At 43.8% G+C, this 17972-nt stretch overlaps 1 protein-coding gene across 12 annotated transcripts in view; it reads right to left on the minus strand.

Annotated features, from left to right (window-relative positions):
• The window catches only part of LOC118233913 (laminin subunit alpha-3-like), an 83625-nt gene that overhangs the window by 47574 nt on the left and 18079 nt on the right, over positions 1-17972 (minus strand). For 3 of the 12 annotated variants that reach the window (XM_035430015.1, XM_035430016.1, XM_035430026.1), the window contains exons 4-20: positions 16743-16861; positions 16479-16649; positions 14474-14571; positions 13456-13571; positions 11215-11333; positions 10118-10208; positions 7957-8088; positions 6488-6529; positions 5821-5868; positions 4894-5031; positions 3913-4047; positions 2954-3100; positions 2706-2840; positions 1878-2024; positions 1609-1743; positions 907-1053; positions 163-297 (exon numbers count right to left, since the gene is read on the minus strand). In XM_035430015.1, the coding sequence (XP_035285906.1) occupies positions 163-297; positions 907-1053; positions 1609-1743; positions 1878-2024; positions 2706-2840; positions 2954-3100; positions 3913-4047; positions 4894-5031; positions 5821-5868; positions 6488-6529; positions 7957-8088; positions 10118-10208; positions 11215-11333; positions 13456-13571; positions 14474-14571; positions 16479-16649; positions 16743-16861 (2055 nt within the window). The remainder of the gene's footprint in view (positions 1-162; positions 298-906; positions 1054-1608; positions 1744-1877; positions 2025-2705; positions 2841-2953; positions 3101-3912; positions 4048-4893; positions 5032-5820; positions 5869-6487; positions 6530-7956; positions 8089-10117; positions 10209-11214; positions 11334-13455; positions 13572-14473; positions 14572-16478; positions 16650-16742; positions 16862-17972) is intronic. The other 9 variants (XM_035430025.1, XM_035430027.1, XM_035430020.1 and 6 more) reach the window with 8 other exon arrangements.

Here is a 17972-nt window from a genome sequence, read left to right on the forward strand (position 1 = left end):
TTTTACTTTTCAATCCATAAGTCCAGAAGTAACTGTACAGTGAAGTGATGGTTAAATAAATGGAACCCAACATTAAGTGTATATTTAAGACTCATGCCAAGCTTGCACTTTTCAAGTCTACGCCAGCAGGAAACAGGAAGTGGACAGACTGCAGCGGCTCACCCTGGCAGTCTGGGAATGAGTGGTATCCGGGGCGACAGCGGTCGCACTGCGGCCCTTCCACCTCCGCCCGGCACAGACACCGCCCGTACGCATCACACCGCTCCGGCAGGGTCCCCTCCCGGTTACACACACACTCTGGGCGGGGCAGACAGCGACAGCGTGATTCTGGAAACCTAGCGCGCTCGCAGGAAACGTACACACATCGAGATGAGGCGCGCTCGTGTGACCCTCCCCGCCACAGGAAAGACACGGCTATTTTGGGAGCGCCCTTTGGAGACCGGAATGGTTCGGCGAACACAGAGACCCGGATTCATCAGACGCACGTAAAGCTTTACCGTGATACCGGGGTGTGCCCCGCCCCCGCTTATCAAGCCCGGCTTCCAATGACAGGAACTGCAGGCCAAATGGCCCACATTTATCCAAAGCAACTTAAACAGCTCACATTCTTTTCTGATGCAATAAACATACACTAGAGCTGAAAATTCAACTTAAGCGATTCGGGTTAAGTTCCTCAGTTAAGGGTCGAGCTGCAGCCCCCCACCAGGTCATCAGTCCTACGATCTTGAACACAAAAGCCCAGGTCCCTAAGTAGTATGCCGCAGAGTTACTGACTGCTTTGTCCTTGTATCTCTTTTTAATTTGAGTTTAATGTGACCTGCTGAGGTCTGTCAGATGAATTAATGAATGAATGACTGAATGGACGCATGGACAAATGAATGAATGAATTCGCGTGCAGCAGTGTACCTATGGGCGCGTCACACTGGGGGAACCTGCGTCTCACGTCCACACAGCGGTCGCAGCGCTGGCCCGTCACACCGGGACGACAGCGACACTGCCCTGACTCCAGGTCACATGACTCCTCATACGAACCGAGCTCTGAGCACTGGCAAGCTGGGGACAGAGAGCGGACAGCAATTTACAAACATTTAATGCTGTACTTATCTTCCAATTATACATATATATATATATATGTATAATATATTGACAAACACCAATAACAGACTCTAAAGGCAATCAAAAGCCTAAAATTAAGATTAGATGCTGAAAACTCACTTTGACCTGCATTAGGGATGCACCTGAACACACTTGACTAATTAGAAACACCCATAAAATCATTTGTCCCAAATATTATGGTGCCCTGAAATGGGGGGGGGGAGAGGTTATGTATAATAAATTGTTGTAATGTCTACATGGTGAAACCAAAATGTATAAAAATACCCTTTAATAAAAGCTGAGAATCTACACTTAAACGTGTGAACAGATTAATTACAGATCTAAAACTGTACAGTGCAGAGCCAAATCCATGTTCAAAGTAACTGTACAGTGAAGTGATGGTTAAATACATGGAACCTAACATTAAGTGCATATTTGAGACTCATGCCATGCTTGCACTTTTCAAACCTACGCCAGCAGGAAACAGGAAGTGGACAGACTGAAGCGGCTCACCCTGGCAGTCTGGGAATGAGTGGTATCCCGGGCGACAGCGGTCGCACTGCGGCCCTTCCACCTCCGACCGGCACAGACACCGCCCGTACGCATCACACCGCTCCGGCAGGGTCCCCTCCCGGTTACACGGACACTCTGGGCGGGGCAGACAGCGACAGCGTGAGTCTGGAAACCTAGCGCGCTCGCAGGAAACGTGTATCTTGCCAAGATGAGGTGCGTCAAATTAATGGAGAAATGAATGAATGAATGAATTTGGTGCAGCAGTGTACCTATGGGCGCGTCACACTGGGGGAACCTGCGTCTCACGTCCACACAGCGGTCACAGCGCTGACCCGTCACACCGGGACGACAGCGACACTGCCCTGACTCCAGGTCACATGACTCCTCATACGAACCGTCCCGTGAGCACTGGCAAGCTGGGGACAGACAGGGGACATTTTGGTTTGGAAGTTTTTCTTCATCATGGTGAGAGGTTTTCGCTCAGCAACTGTAGAGGTCCTCCTTGACCTAGAGGCCTTTTGCGAGACCTGAGCCCACCAGTGGTACGCGTAACATATAGACCATGACTGTTTTTTTTCTTATTTCTCAACCTCATAATGGTTTCCTTGACCTTCCTTGGTATAACTCCTGCCCTCATGTTGAAAATCACAAATAACAGACTCATAAGTCAACCAAAAGTCTAGAATCAAGACTAGATACCGAAATCTCTCTTATACCTGCACTAAGGAAGCAATTTAACAGACTTAACTAATCATAAAACTACATAAATGGGGGGGGGGGGGGTTATGTATATAAAGTGCTGTAATTTCTACATGATGAAAGCAAAATGTATACAAATACCTTTTAATGAAACCTGAGAATCTGCACGTTCACAACATGTGAATTGTTTGCTTACAAAATTATCTAAAGTTGAGCAGCACCAAATCTAAATACATATATATACATAAGAACTTACTGTATACATATATTCGAAGTAACTTTAGAGTGAATTGACATGGAATCCAACATTAAGAGTAAATTTCAGACAAGTGCCAAGCTTGCACTTTTCAAGTCTATGCCAGCAGCAAACAGGAAGTGGACAGACTGAAGCGGCTCACCCTGGCAGTCTGGGAATGAGTGGTATCCTGGGCGACAGCGGTCGCACTGCGGCCCTTCCACCTCCGACCGGCACAGACACCGCCCGTACGCATCACACCGCTCCGGCAGGGTCCCCTCCCGGTCACACCGACACTCTGGGCGGGACAGACAGCGACAGCGTGAGTCTGGAAACCTAGCGCGCTCGCAGGAAACGTACGCACATCGAGATGTGACGAATGAATGAATGAATTCACGTGCAGCAGTGTACCTATGGGCGCGTCACACTGGGGGAACCTGCGTCTCACGTCCACACAGCGGTCGCAGCGCTGACCCGTCACACCGGGACGACAGCGACACTGCCCTGACTCCAGGTCACATGACCGTTCATACGAACCGACCTCTGAGCAGTGACAATCTGGGGACAGAGAGCGGACAGCAATTTACAAACATTTAATGCTGTACTTGAGCTACAATTATATATATACACACACATATATACTGTATATATATAGCCATTCAAGAATTGTCCAGTTTTTGGCTTTGAAAAATTCCTTTGTTGCTTTGGCAGTATGTTCGGGCTCATTGTCTTGCTGTAGGATGAAGCACCATCCAATGAGCTTGGAGGTGTTCAGCTGAACTTGAGCAGATAAGATGTTTCTGTGCGCATGGAAATTCATTCTGCTGTTGCTATCAGCAGTTTTATCATCACTGCAGACAAGTGAGCTAGTAACTATGGCAGCTATACATGAACAAACCATCATACCCCCACCATGTTTCACAAAGGAGGGGGATGCTTTGGATCTTGGGCTGTTCCTTTTAGTCTCTACACTCTCCCCTTACATCAATCTGATACAGGCAAATCTTGGTCTCATCTGTCCATAAGACCTTTTGCCTCTGCAGACTCTAAGATACTTCCTACCTGTTTTTACAGCTAACTAGCGGCTTGCAGCTTGCAGTGTAGTCTGTAGTCACTGACACATCCATGCCTGCCTCCTAAATATTGTTTCAGATCCGTCATGTGAATTGTTTGCTTACAAAATAAAATTGAGCAGCGCCAAATCTGAATACATATTTATTTATATGTACTTATACATACATTCAAAGTAACTTGAGAGTAAAATGACATGAAACCCTACATCAAGAGTAAATTTCAGACTCATGCCATGCTTGTACAGTTCAAATCTACACCAGCAGGAAACAGGAAGTGGACAGACTGAAGCGGCTCACCCTGGCAGTCTGGGAATGAGTGGTATCCTGGGCGACAGCGGTCGCACTGCGGCCCTTCCACCTCCGACCGGCACAGACACTGTCCGTACGCATCACACCCTTCCGGCAGGGTCCCCTCCCGGTCACACGGACACTCTGGGCGGGGCAGACAGCGACAGCGTGAGTCTGGAAACCTAGCGCGCTGGCAGGAAACGTACGCACATCGAGATGAGGCGCGCTCGCGTGAGCTCCCCGCTACAGGAAAGACACGGCTATTTTGGGAGCGCCCTTTGGAGACCGGAACGGTTCGGCGAACACAGAGACCCGGATTCATCAGGCGGCAGGAAGCTGTGCGGAGCGCTGATCTCTGCGTCCTCCCGTCTGACCGCAGTGCACTGTTTAGCCGTGGTGCCCCGCCCTACGTCCCCGCTTCTCATCAAAACCCTGCTTCCACTGACAGAAGCCAGGGGCCAAACGGGCACAGGCTTTCACGGGACAGCAGAATGCCCTCATTGTTTGCTTTGCCCCCTGTGCAATCCTCAGACACAGCCTCAAAGGCCATAAATTCAATTATTTTTCCATCATCTCACATCTGCACTGAATGCTCCCCCCTGTTCATCCCACATTCCCCCGACAAACAACGACAACATAAAAAAAACCAGTGATGCGGTCCAACGTGGGCAGAGAAACCTTCATTTCCTAAGAAATATAAAGGTCAGTTGGCCTGCGTTCTGGGGGATTTCATCCCCGTGCACGAAGCAGAATAAAAACATTCGGTCTGGATTTGGATCTTTGGCAATGGGGTATGGGTGAATGCCAAAAATACAATCCTCTATCTCACTTCACCAGTGCAGCAGAGAGAGGGAGAGCAGATATCATATTCCAGTTTGCTGACCAATGACTTCATGGGAACAGAACTGCACAACCAATAGCAGGGACAGAGGCCCGTCGTGACCTACGCCCACTCTCTCATTTTGCCCGCAGGCCACGCCTCCTCTTTACCTTGACAGTAGGGGTAACTGAAGCGCCCCGGTTCACAGCGGTCGCAGAACCTGCTCTGGAACCCGGGCCTACAGAAGCACTCGCCCGTCTGTCCGTCGCACGTCTGCGTAGCCACCCCCGGGCCGTCGCACCTGCAGGCTGGACAGACCGGGAGCGCACGTCACGCCTCACGCAACACACAGCAGGTGTTTCCACGGCATCAGCCTTAGACATAACACAGCCCATCAGATAATAGTGGTGAGCAAAGTGGCGGTGAAATGAAAGCATGTATTACACTATACAGTTTTATAAAGACATACAGGTATGCAAGGCATGCTGAAACAAAACGGAGAGATGGCAGAGCAGAAACAAAGTGTTCATCTAGCTTTCACAATGTGAATTCATTTACTAAATTCAATGCCCTTTTTCTATCCAGCCAACAGAGCATGAAAATGTGTACCAAAAATAAGATCCAATATGAAATGGTGCCAACTCAGCTCCTCACAAACTGAAAACAGCTCTATAAAACTGGTTCCCGTCCAATCAGCTAGTAGTTTAAACTTCACCGAAAAATGATTCAATGTTACAGGAATTTTCTCGTTTTCGCCATTGTATTTTATTTATGTTTTTACCATACAATGGGAATTAAAATCTCACTCATCTGGAAGTAATATAGGGATTAAGAAATCGTTCCTGGCTTTAAAAAAAGATCACATTTGTTTCAACTGTACCAGTGAACAAAGCTATCATTGATTAGTCTTTTTTCTGGCCACATTGACAGAGAGATGACGACTATTAACAAGACCCAGAACAATAGGAACACAGTAATTAAAATCCTCACAAAAATCTATATGCCGGTAGACAGGATACTGTATGTGACCCCGCTAATTGACAAGCTTGGACAAATTTTGAACACGAAGGCCCAAGAAGTTATTGGCACAGACTTACGCTGGCAGCTGGGTGGTCCAAAACTCCCTTCACTGCAGCTATCAGGGTCTACAAGATGGAGACAAAAGCAGTTCGCAAAAATCCCCCAGGACTACAGAAATATTTGCCTTTATCAGCCCTTAATGGGAGGAGAAGGACAAAGAAACGGTGACTCACAATACCTTTGGGGAAGTCCATACATGAGACTCACCAGGCATTGATATAATTCTCTCTTACAACCCCACAAAAACACATGCATGGTGGGTTGCCTAGTACACTTTTAGCAGGTACAACAGTTTAATAGCCTCCGGAGATTGTTGCTTTCAGTTTATCCAAGAATCACTGCTGAACGTGTTTATGTAATTGGAGCTTGAGATAAAATGGAAACCTTTTGGAAGGAGCTGATAAGTAGTTGAAAATAAACTCCAGAGTGTGTTTCATTGGATGTGTTCAAACATGCACTAAGCCTGTGATTCACATATTAATGCAGAGCAGACAAATTCCCCAGTTTAGTCCCCTCTTACCACCCAGTATGATGTGGTTAACAAACTACTAAGAGTGGTTTGGGGGGCCGAAACATGAATGGAAGCCTGAAGGGCCTGTAGTTCTCTGCCAATACTGAATTTGCTGTACATCTGCAGCAGAGCATGGTGGGTAATGTAGGCGATTACTCTGGCTTTTCACTTACCTACAATATGGCCTGCGGGGGATTTTGTGGTTGTTTGATGCCCTACCAAGAGGAGAAGATGAGCACAAGATCATTTTCTTATCATTCAGTTCAGAGGTGCAAAGGCAGGCAGACACATTGATAATAGCCATCATAATAAGAGAGAGAGGGAGAGAGAGAGATAGAGAGAGAGATGGACAGAAAGAGAGAGGAAAAAACTGTTAGATGACAGAGACATGGATAGAACAAAATAACATGAGACACACAAGGGACACAAGTTGTCTGATCACTTGGCAGCCATTTTGCTGGAGGACTAACAGCATTTGGCTCTGGGAATACAGTACAGGCATGGAGCGCTCCATTGTGCCAGCCTCTTTCAATATCCAGCTACAGTCGGCCATGAGAAAGGCGCACTGCAGTGGCTACAGGCCAAATAAGGCAGGGAAAATATGACATCACAGCCCCTGTGATATTTTCATCCCTGAGAATAACAGACCAGGCTCATGCTTGGATAAGCACACACTAGACTGCACTTTAAGGATTGTGTACTTTAGAACTCTATCAAGCACTATGATTTACAAGTAAGCATGTTTTGATAAACATCTCCTTGTCCCTGCCTTGTGATAGATTACGGCCTGTCCAGGGTGTATTCCTGCCTCTCGCCCAATGCATGCTGGGATAGGCTCCAGCATCCCCCATGACCCTGCCCAGGATAAGCGGACATATATAATGGATGCATGGATGGATGGGTCTACTCATCCCCACAGTTATTTCTTCTTGTTACTGGTCAATGGAAGTACAAAGCCTCTACAATCATTTGGATTTGTCAACAGTATTATTGGAACTGACATCAAACTATACCCTGGCAGACACATTTTTCTTTCTTTAATAAATCAATCAATCAAATCAAACAAAAACAGGATGGAAGTCACCAAGGGAACATATTTTTATGGATATATCAAGCAAATACATCACTGATTTAGTATATACAATGTCCAAGCCAAACACTTCCCCTGGGTGTAATTTTCCCATAAACTGCATCTAAATGCCCTTGCAGCTTAGTGGAGAGTCTCGAGAGATTCTATTTTCACAACAAAAAAACAAAGGCAACACATTCTGAATACACACACTGTTCAGTGCAGCCCTACTGTCAACTATTTTTTTATGGTTGACTATTTGAAGCTTTTAAAACAGAATAAATGCATGGGGATTTTGGGGCACCAGCAGTCCAAAGACTAGCTGTTTACTGGAGGAACATATATTTGGGGCAAAACAAGTGTTCAAGAGACTCACAGGTTTACTGTCAGCCATTCAACAATTCCATTCTCATCAATGCCTGACCCTGCATTTTCTGTAGAAATACATCTGCACTTGCCTCTGATGAGAGTACAACCTACGCTGATGCTTTTCTTACACACTCACCACCCAATCATAGAGGTACTGATGTCTGCGCTACACCCTAGCTCCCCAAATCACAGTGAGATACGTACGGATGCACTGCGGAAACCCATGGTAACCATCTGCGCAGCGGTCACAGTTGTCCCCACTGAAGTTTAGCCTGCAGATACAGCGTCCCGACCCGTCCTCACAACCTGCTGTGGTCCTGGGATCACAACTGCAGGCTGTGCGCGCACACACACACACACACACACACACACACACACACAAACCATAAACACACACACACACACACACACACACACACACACACACACACACACACACAAACCATAAATACACACACACACACACACACACACAAACCATAAATACAGACACACACACACACACACACACACACATACACACAAACCATAAACACACACACACACACACACACCATAAACACACACACACACACATACACACAAACCATAAACACACACACACACAAACACACAAACACACAAACCATAAACACACACACACACACACAAACCATAAATACAGACACACACACGCACACACACACACAAAACCACAAACATACACACACCCAAAGATAATAATTCTTTAATAATTCTTAACAAAAAATACACTCCTAAATACACATAGAACACATTCAAGTAGAAATTCTGATTAAAACAATCGATAGCCTATACAATAAAAATCTCTGCTCTTAAGCAATAGATACAGCCACAGAGCAATAAAATGAGCAAGGCCCTGATGAGCAAAGGCAAGATGAATATTCTCAGAGATGTGAACCATGTTGACGTGCAGTTCACAAGTAGCAACACAATAGAAACACACACTGCTCCAAGTCCGCGTTTTAACAAGTCGTCACCTTTGGCGGCTAATCCATCTTGATTGTGTTAGCGGCTTCACAGTTCTGTAAGCCCAGGCCCCAGTCTTTTTTAATCCCACCACCTTCCAAAGTCTAAACGCAGCTGGACCCTACTGATGTACAGGGCAACTCCTACATACTTCACTGAGCATGTCTGCAATGCAAACAATGCAGCGCCAAATTTAGCATGACACAAGAAGGGGCGGGTGTCCATGGACTATAACTAACACTACTAATTCTGCCAGCAGAGAAATGAAGAAATGCTTTTGTTTTGTGGCTGGGTGGGGCAGTGTGTGTGTGTGTGTGTGCTTGCATGCACATGAGGTGCTCACGGGGGGCTTTTCAAAAGTGAATCCATTAATTATGCATTGGATACTACTATATACAATTTAGTTAACTCCCTAACAGTTACTGCTAACACTTTTCTGCAGTGAAATTACAACAGGAAATGTTGGACATGACAACATCTTTAATTCAAAAAGTGAACTTCTTTAAAAAGCGGAGATTTTTCAAAGCATAATAAAAGCAGTTAGTTATCATCAGTGAGCCATCTTGAATATACTTGACCTTACTGGATCCAGCTGATGTCAGTTTTGTTTTGTCAGTACATGAGCTGTTAAGCCTGCTGGTTAAGCAGCGATTCTGCCCACTACGCTGTGTAGTTCAAAGCGCCATTGATCAGGTTTCTATGGTAGATTCACATTGATCTATACATTCTCTTTGATCTCCACCTGTGTGATGTCATTCCAGCATGCAATCCTGACTTGCATTCAGATAATAGTCCTATATACTATTAACGGTTATCTGATAATCCACAAGCAAACTTACAGCTATCTGTTACATATTTGGTTGAAAGTTGTTTGAATAAATTATTGTAACATTGGAGGCAAAATCATTTCCGTTAATTGATCTGCCTTGAAGGGCTCTTAGGATGGTCCAAAAAGAGTAACATAAACACAAAGAAAGTATTAAGTGGACACTTGTCAATTGTCCAATCAAAATCTCCATTACGATCCACTGTGACAGTGAATTGTAAAAGAGGCCTAAGTGTCCATTATTAAACACCCATCTAGATGACGCATCTCTAACAAAAACCTTTCTAGGAAATAAATATGTATAATATTAATTATAACAATGGGAAGATAATGGTTCAACATGTCTCTTTTTTCCTTAAGTGCCCTATATGCAAAGTAAAAGCATTCAACTCAACAGTTCTTAAGACCAGGATTGAGAGGCACTGCTATGGACTGCTAAGAAAATCACTAACATGTAACACAGGCTACCTCATGTCAGCAAGTCCACCTGCCCCACAGAAAATAGAGAAGAGCCAATCAGAGGCCCAGAAGAGGGGGCGGGGAGGGGCTTACGTGCACACGCGTAGGGCGAGTCCGGCTGCGCTCCGTGGGGCCTGTAGAATCCCTCCGCGCATCGCTCGCAGTTCACCCCCGCCGTGTTGTGCTGAGGGAAGGCCAGAGGTGTCACACCATCACTCCCTCCCCGAACAGGGCCTTCCCACCTGCTTTTCACTTTTTTTTTACCCCCTCAGAGATCCACCATTTTGTGTCTGAACATGTGCAGATGTTTCTCTGGCAGCGTCACTCACTGGTGAGCCGTTTCAAATGACGCTCACAGCGTGGGCCTGTTCCTGCATGCGCTACGTTCAGGGGTTTATTTAGTGACACAGCCGTGCAGAGAAACGAACGGACAGCGAACGTGGAAAAATTCACTTCTAAAATGTCAAGGGGTGGACTTGTTTCCATGGTGCACAAAAAGGCATGATAAGGCATTTACTAGAGATTATTTACAGCTTTTTATTTACAGCCTTTATTATCATAGAAAATCACCAATCATGTTTAATTGGTGATTTCCAGTGATAACAGAGACTATAACCACGCCTCCATTTTCTTCAGCCTTACATTTAACAGTAAAGTTTTCATGCAAATCTTTAAAGAATTACAAAAAATACCACAGGGCATAAATATGTTTCTTTACTGAAAAAAACCACCTCAGGAAGTTAAGCATATTGTCTACTTTTATTTTATGGGAAATAACTTCACAGGATTCTTCATAAAATGTTTCACAATATACTGGATCATTGATCCCCTGGAAAAGCATAAGGTTGGAGCCATGAAGTTGGATCCAATGAACTGTCAAATAGGTAAGGCTAATTTATTTTGTCTGCACATGTATCTAACATGCCATGCATTTCCAACAATGTTTATAAAACAACAAAAATGATTTCAGGATGTCCAGACGAGCTAAGAGACAGGAACAGTTTTGTAGCAGCGCAGGAGGCAGCCAAGTAGGACTAATGCAGGCGCGCAAAATTTCAGTGGCTCTCAATCGCGTCGTATCTCGACAAGCAGAAAAGGGCGAGATTAAGGCGCAAATCTCCGGGGAATTCCGATCGCCGCGTAACCCCGAAACGGAGAACCTGGTCCTGAGCGTAACCAGAGCCGCATACCTGGCAGCTGATGCAGACTCCCCCTCCGTCGTATTGGCCGTAAACGTTGAGACTTGCCCCGATGCGATCCACCTCGGGGTCGTAGTAGCAGTCGGTGGCGTGCGAATGGCACATACAGGCTGAGGGATGATCGCAGAGAGCAGAACACAGACACATCGTGACCCTGACAAACCCAGATTAATCCCCCTACACAGTACATGTAGCTACCGCCAGGCAGAGTAAGACAACGCACCCCAACTAATGACGCCATTTCATTCTTATTTCGGAATTACCTTAAAATAATACACCAGAAGACAAAACACTAAGGGTGATCGACTAATCACGGTAAATAGAGAGAATACCCTGTTATGCTTTATCCAATGGGTGGTATTCTGAAACAATGCACTATGATAAACTGTGTTTATGTTTTCATTGTGTAAAAATGACATTGCCATAATTTTAGCTTAATCTGTTTAAATATTATAAAAACAAAAAATAAAATGTTTCCTGAGAAAGTCATTTCTGGCAACATAAGAGTACAAAAACACCACAGGCTAAAAACGTATAGTGAACAAACATATAGTGTCTTAGACAAGGAAGAGTTTATAGAGTTCTTTTTCTTGTTTTTCCTGCAAAAGCATTTAAAAGGCAAGCCTTTAGCCTTTAGAAAAATAGAAAATGAAGAAAAAGGCTTTAATCTATATTACCTAACTTCTAAAAAATATCTTAAAAGTGTCTTGTGAGTTGATTTTATGGAGGGGAATGGTGTGCACCTTAATCTCAGTACAAAGCCATATGAACCTCACAATAATGTCCACTAACTGGGACATTTTGTCCTGGGCTTGGGCCCAAGGGAGGCCCAGGATACAGGATCTATTTTTAATTTGTTACAAAATATACTGTGGGGGGACTCCCAATATATATTGTCCTGGGCATGAGAACGCATAGCTGCAGCCCTCGTGGCTGTCAAGATGGCTCTTAAGCAGTGGCATGGCAGTCTCAGATTAAATGAAACCATGATAGCACCAACGATCCTCCAGGCTGGAAAATGATTGGCCATAGTGTCATCCAATGAATGAGGCCGTCCATGTCTCAACTTGCCAGGCCAATTCAATCAGGCACCTGCAGTCACAGCTCAGTTGGTGGACTGTGGAGTGCAAAATGGCGGCTGGTGCCATGCTCTTCAGAGGAGAGATATACTTCTCTGCAATCCCCCAAGCTCATGACTTTACTGTGATGGGGAGAACTTTGAAATGCAGTCAGGCATGCAAATATGGTTGAAATGAATTATTTGGAAATTAAACATGCTAAAACAAGTCTGGATGGCCCTCTAAAGTGAGGTTGTTTTGCAAAATACAAAAGTATAAAGAAAAGATTTCAGACTCCCCGTGAATAATGATAGACGTGAAGTTTTATAATTTATAATCTACACAAATTTATCCAGATGGCATTGGACAAATTTCTTGTTGAAAATGACTGTTTATGAAAAAAAAATTCACATGCCAACACATTGCTTGACCAGGGTCCGGCGAGCGTGTTCAAATCCCCAAGGGATTAATTGGGCGATAAATTTAACTTTAGTCACAAAATGTTTCTGCCATGACAAAAGTTTTCAGCATCCTGGAAATCAATGTTTCACAGTATAGCCAAAAGAGCAGGGTCCTATCACCAGTCCAGAATCATTAAAAAAACCAGCTGGCACAATCCTGACTCACTGCATTGCTATAGTATTACAGTAGCAACAGACTGCTCTTAATTATTCGCTGCCTCCAGACAGCTATTGGGCACACAGTAGTTAGGGATGCACCAAGAGTAGTTCTCAACATAGTTCACAAGTAGTTCTTTTTAAATAAGTAACCCAGGGAAAAGTGTACAGTTAAAAATGATGATCATACACAAATCAGAAACAGTAAAAGTAAAATATGCAGTGTTGAAGATTACATATTATTGTTATTACTATTGTATATGTTTAATTTACATTTACATTACATCTACTGTAGGCATTTAGCAAATGCTCTCATCAGGAATGACCTACTCCATTTTGGGCTTGTATACTCTTATAACTTTTAACTCTGGAAGTTTTATTGTGAATGATGTCAGCAGGACTGACTTATAAAAGTTTACTCTGTATATAAAATAATAAATCAATGTTTGACCCACACTGGGTCTTTGTTTATAGCAAGCTAAGACATTAACATGGCACAGATACACTAACGGCAGCGGGTGGGGTACTCTGGGGGTATCGCCAGCTTGGGCACTTACGGTGGCACTCGTTGGCACTGTCTGCTGTCGCCGCCCGCCAGGGCTTCTGATTGAACCCTGGGCAACAGCGGCCACATGACTCCCCACAGGTGTTGTGCAGACACTCGCACTGAAGGCTGCAAATGGATTTTAAATAAACATTCTTAATCCAACAAGAGCCTAAAAAACGTCTGCAAATCTGTTGGTATAGCAGATACATCCAGTGCAGACACATAAATAAACTTCTAAGCCATGAATGTGATATTGTAAGAACTTCCTTTCTGCTCTGTCTGAACTATGTGCCCTCTGGTGTCTATTTTCCTGTTTTGTGACATTATACATAAATGCTACCAAAAAAACTTTCCATTCAAAGATGACACAACTCATGAGCCTTGCTATCTTACCAGTATTGTATATCATACACATAACTAATTACACTTTCAAAAACAACACTGCGGCCATTACAAAGGAAGCTTCCTAAAAAGAAAACATATGTTGTAATTTCCTCTCTTCATAACACAGCTATCAGAAGCATCTCAAGTTCAGATGCTATCGTCTGGCTTTCTTTGGCATTTTTAGCTGCCAAGCTCTCACGTAATACATGACATTATACAATAACATCCATTTAATCACCTAGATACCTAGCTGATAAACGTCTGTCATTTTCTTTTGATTTTTTAAGGAACAATAATCTATGGTTGCCACCAATTTCATACCACAATCAATCGACTCTAATGGACAGGGGAAACTGGGGAGTAAATTAAATGCAAAAGAAAACAAGAGATAACACGTCAGGATATAAACAACAGTAACATGATATATTCCTTTTCTTTCACTCTTTTTTAATGAACAACTTCTAGCCTGAGGAACTTCAACTGTTGTCAGAAGATTAGAAAATTATTTCTAAATATGTCTGTCTATATCAGCATTCTAAATATGAAAATATGCATATTTATTTTTAGAAACGAATCTAAGTTTCTACAAGCTGCTAAATGAGACTAATCTTCTGATAGCATTCAGCAGACTGAAGTGTACACACCTGCTGGAGTTGTTGGGATCGCGTGCTCCACACACCAGTGCATGGCCATGACAGACACAGCGGCCCCCGACACTGATGTCTTTGATACTGTAGTAATACTAACAAAGAAAGGAGAAGGATTTTATTATTGTTATTATTATTATTATTATTGTTATTTTTATTATGTAACCACTCAGACCAACTGTGGACTCATTTTACATGAGACATTAAAGAGGGTAGAAAATGCAAGGGGTTTACTGTATGACTTGCTGGCCAGATTGAAAAGACAGTTCGGCATCACTGCTTACACCCCAGCTCTTTCAATAAGCGCTATAGGGTCTTTATCGGTAAGTCAGGATCTTGGTTTACCTTCTTATCTAGATGACATACATTCCCAAGGCATCACTATTAATATTCGGAACGCTCTTATAAACGTATCGAAATATCAATCGGTTCCATTTTGTATGTTACGTATCACCGCATGTTGACATATGTCCACTTTTCTGACAGGGCAGTGGGTAGAGATGCCAGTTTATCGCCAACTCTGCTTGGCGCTATCTGGGCTCCTTCCGCATTCCCTGAACCCATTAACGTGACTGACCTTCCTGGCAGGCTTGGCAGGATAGCTACCTTGGCACCCAGCCTGACACTGAGGAATTTACAAGGAAGAAGCCCAGGAGAGAGGAGTGTGGTGTCAGCAAACAGAGGGACAACACACAAGTACAATAGCCCATTTAGTATGGCCCCATTTAGAATTGCAGATTAAGGCTTGTTAACCCCCACTAATCAAAAGGGTGCAGCAGCTTCTGAATGCAGGACGTGAACACCACCAAAATGGCAGGTCTTCGTATCCCTAAAACTATGGGGGCTAGGTAATCCACCTCTTTTTCTCTATGAACACTACTGGGTAATCCTCTTCTTTTTCTCTGGGACCACTATGGGTAATGCTCCTCTTTTTCTCTATGACCAGCACTGCGTAAGCCTCCGCTTTCTCTCTATGACCGACGCTGGCCAATAATGGCTTGGGAAAACCATTCAAATGTCATCAGCGACCAAAGTGCAAGCTGGTTAAGACCTTGGCTAATGGCTCTTTCTCCATGCTTCTCTGGCAGGGGTGGATTTCAGTACTCCCCTGAGATCCCACACAGTGCTTTTTCTGTGAAGTCACAAGCTCCAGGAGATCCGCACTGATGGACTGATTGCTGGATTTCCCACAAGGTCGTCGAAAGAGATTACACAGCAAGGGTGTCGACTTACTGGGGAATGAGTCATACGAGGGTAAACCAATCCTGGGACACGAGTCACGAAGAACAGCCTTTAACAGGAGCGTGTCAGGGAAACAGAGAACTCATGCGATAAGCTGAGTGTCAGCAAACCTGTCATCCTTACATGCACACTTCTAATGAAATAAAGTGTGATTTGACTACAAAGAGTCAAGAATGGAAAAGAAAATCAAATTTGCTCCTTCAGCAAATGTAGATTCTGAAAAGCCGGTAGATGCTGTATGATACATTAGCCTATCGCAGAACAAGCTGTAAGCCACATTAAAGTTTTAATCAAGCACTTGGCACAGCGCTCTGAAAGACCTGTAAACAAAAATGATCATTTCCCATCTTAAACTTTATTGAAGCTTAAAATTAATTTTTAAATATTAAGAAGCATGAACCCCAGGGAGGATGATTAGTTGAACATACCAGACACATCATGTAAACCTTCACTGCATGGCACATACATGCTTAAGGCATCATCCTGTATAAATACATTATCCGTAAGTCTAAATGTATGCAGCTGCTAAACAATATCATTCACCAAAAAGGATGATCTAATCAAGCTTTTATCTCCACAGCTAAACCCTTATAGGGTCAAATTAATGAACTGATGGACAGCACATGATTGCCCTACCCACTGCAGGGACCTCAAGATTTCACCCACCCATCCCCAGTTGTACTGTATGGTAATTGATTCATCATGCAGTAATCTTCAAGTCCAATTAAATTAGAGACATGGGTCTCCAATTAAGACTCACTCTGCGGGTAACAGTCGGGTCACGCTGGGCTTTGGAGATGAGGTGTCCCAGTAGGGTGCTGGTACGAAGGAAGCGCAAGCGTATGTTGGTTGCCTTGGTGAAGTCCCTCAGCACCGGAGAATAGGTGAAGTTCCTCGCTCCGGGACGACCATTCACAAGTGACACCACAATCTGGAGAAACAGCATAGCACAGGCTCACTCGCCACTGCCAATCAAACCCAATGCAAACTTCACATCCCCGTATAAAAAACAAGATCTTCTCACCTCACCATTCTCCAGGGGTACGATCCGAGAGTATTCTGTAGTGCAGATCTGGTCATCATCTCGGGAAATGCGTGCATTTGGCTGCTTACCGAAGAACTCAAGGCAGTCCCTTTTCAAATCTGATAATACCAAACCAAGAATGCATAAATGTCATGTCATGTAATTTTTCTCAATTTGTTTTCAATTCCCCATTGCTAGCGCAGCCATTTAGAAAATCAGCGCATTAATAATGTCACACATTGGTTTCACTTTCACATCAATACACAGAAGTATAAATGCTAAGAAGTCACAAACTCCATTGCATTTACAATGTTACTGCTCTGAAAATGAAATTCCAAAAAAACATTTTTTCTGTTGAATGACATGCCTTGCTTCAGTACAGGCATCAGATCCTGACCATGCCGAAAACTGTTGTGGCCAGAAACCATTAAGAGCTGTGTTTAATTCCCAGTGGAGCCACCCAGGTAGAGAGAATTTAATTTGGCAGGGCTACCGCTCTCCCACTGCACATGAGCAATTCTACTGGTTGATCAGGGTACTGTAGTCTACCTGCACCGACCATGAATTAAGTGCACTCCTCCAACACAGTGACAGTGCAGCTCAGCAAGTGGATGGCAGTGAAAAGAAGTAAAGCTGGTAACACAGAATTTTTTTTTTTTTCCTTGAATATCTGAGGGGAAACTTGTTTGGACATAGCCAGTCCACTTGAGATCCATCACCAACTGACCTCCTGCCCTTTGACATGAGCAAATATGTGCCTTTTGGGCATTCTCTGATCTGAATTATTACAACCCATTCTATAGACACAGATTCTCAAGTGTACATTGAACATGATACCCCCATGAAAAAATATTTTACTGATTGGACATTAAGTTGGGTCCAGTACAGAGGATGTAAAAAAGTATTCAGTCTGTATTTTAATACAACGGGACAACTTAAAAAAAACTCTTCCCCCCACAATCAATAACTGGAAAGACCTTGTACATGATAGCATTTTTTCATTTCACAAAACATAATTTTAGCCATGAAAAAAATTTGCAAAATAGGTATCCAAGATAACCTTGAAAAACACATTTTTCAAGCTCAAAAGAAACCAATGGCTTGTACGCCTCATTTGTGAGTGATTTGGTTGCCCTGTCATGCATCTGTACTGACAAACCCATTTCTGGATTCTTCTGGATTGCCAAATCTGGATTTCTGGCTTATTTGTTCATAGGCATAACTGAGGAG

This window comes from Anguilla anguilla, chromosome 8 (genome assembly GCF_013347855.1).
Source record: "Anguilla anguilla isolate fAngAng1 chromosome 8, fAngAng1.pri, whole genome shotgun sequence".
Lineage (NCBI taxonomy): Eukaryota > Metazoa > Chordata > Actinopteri > Anguilliformes > Anguillidae > Anguilla > Anguilla anguilla.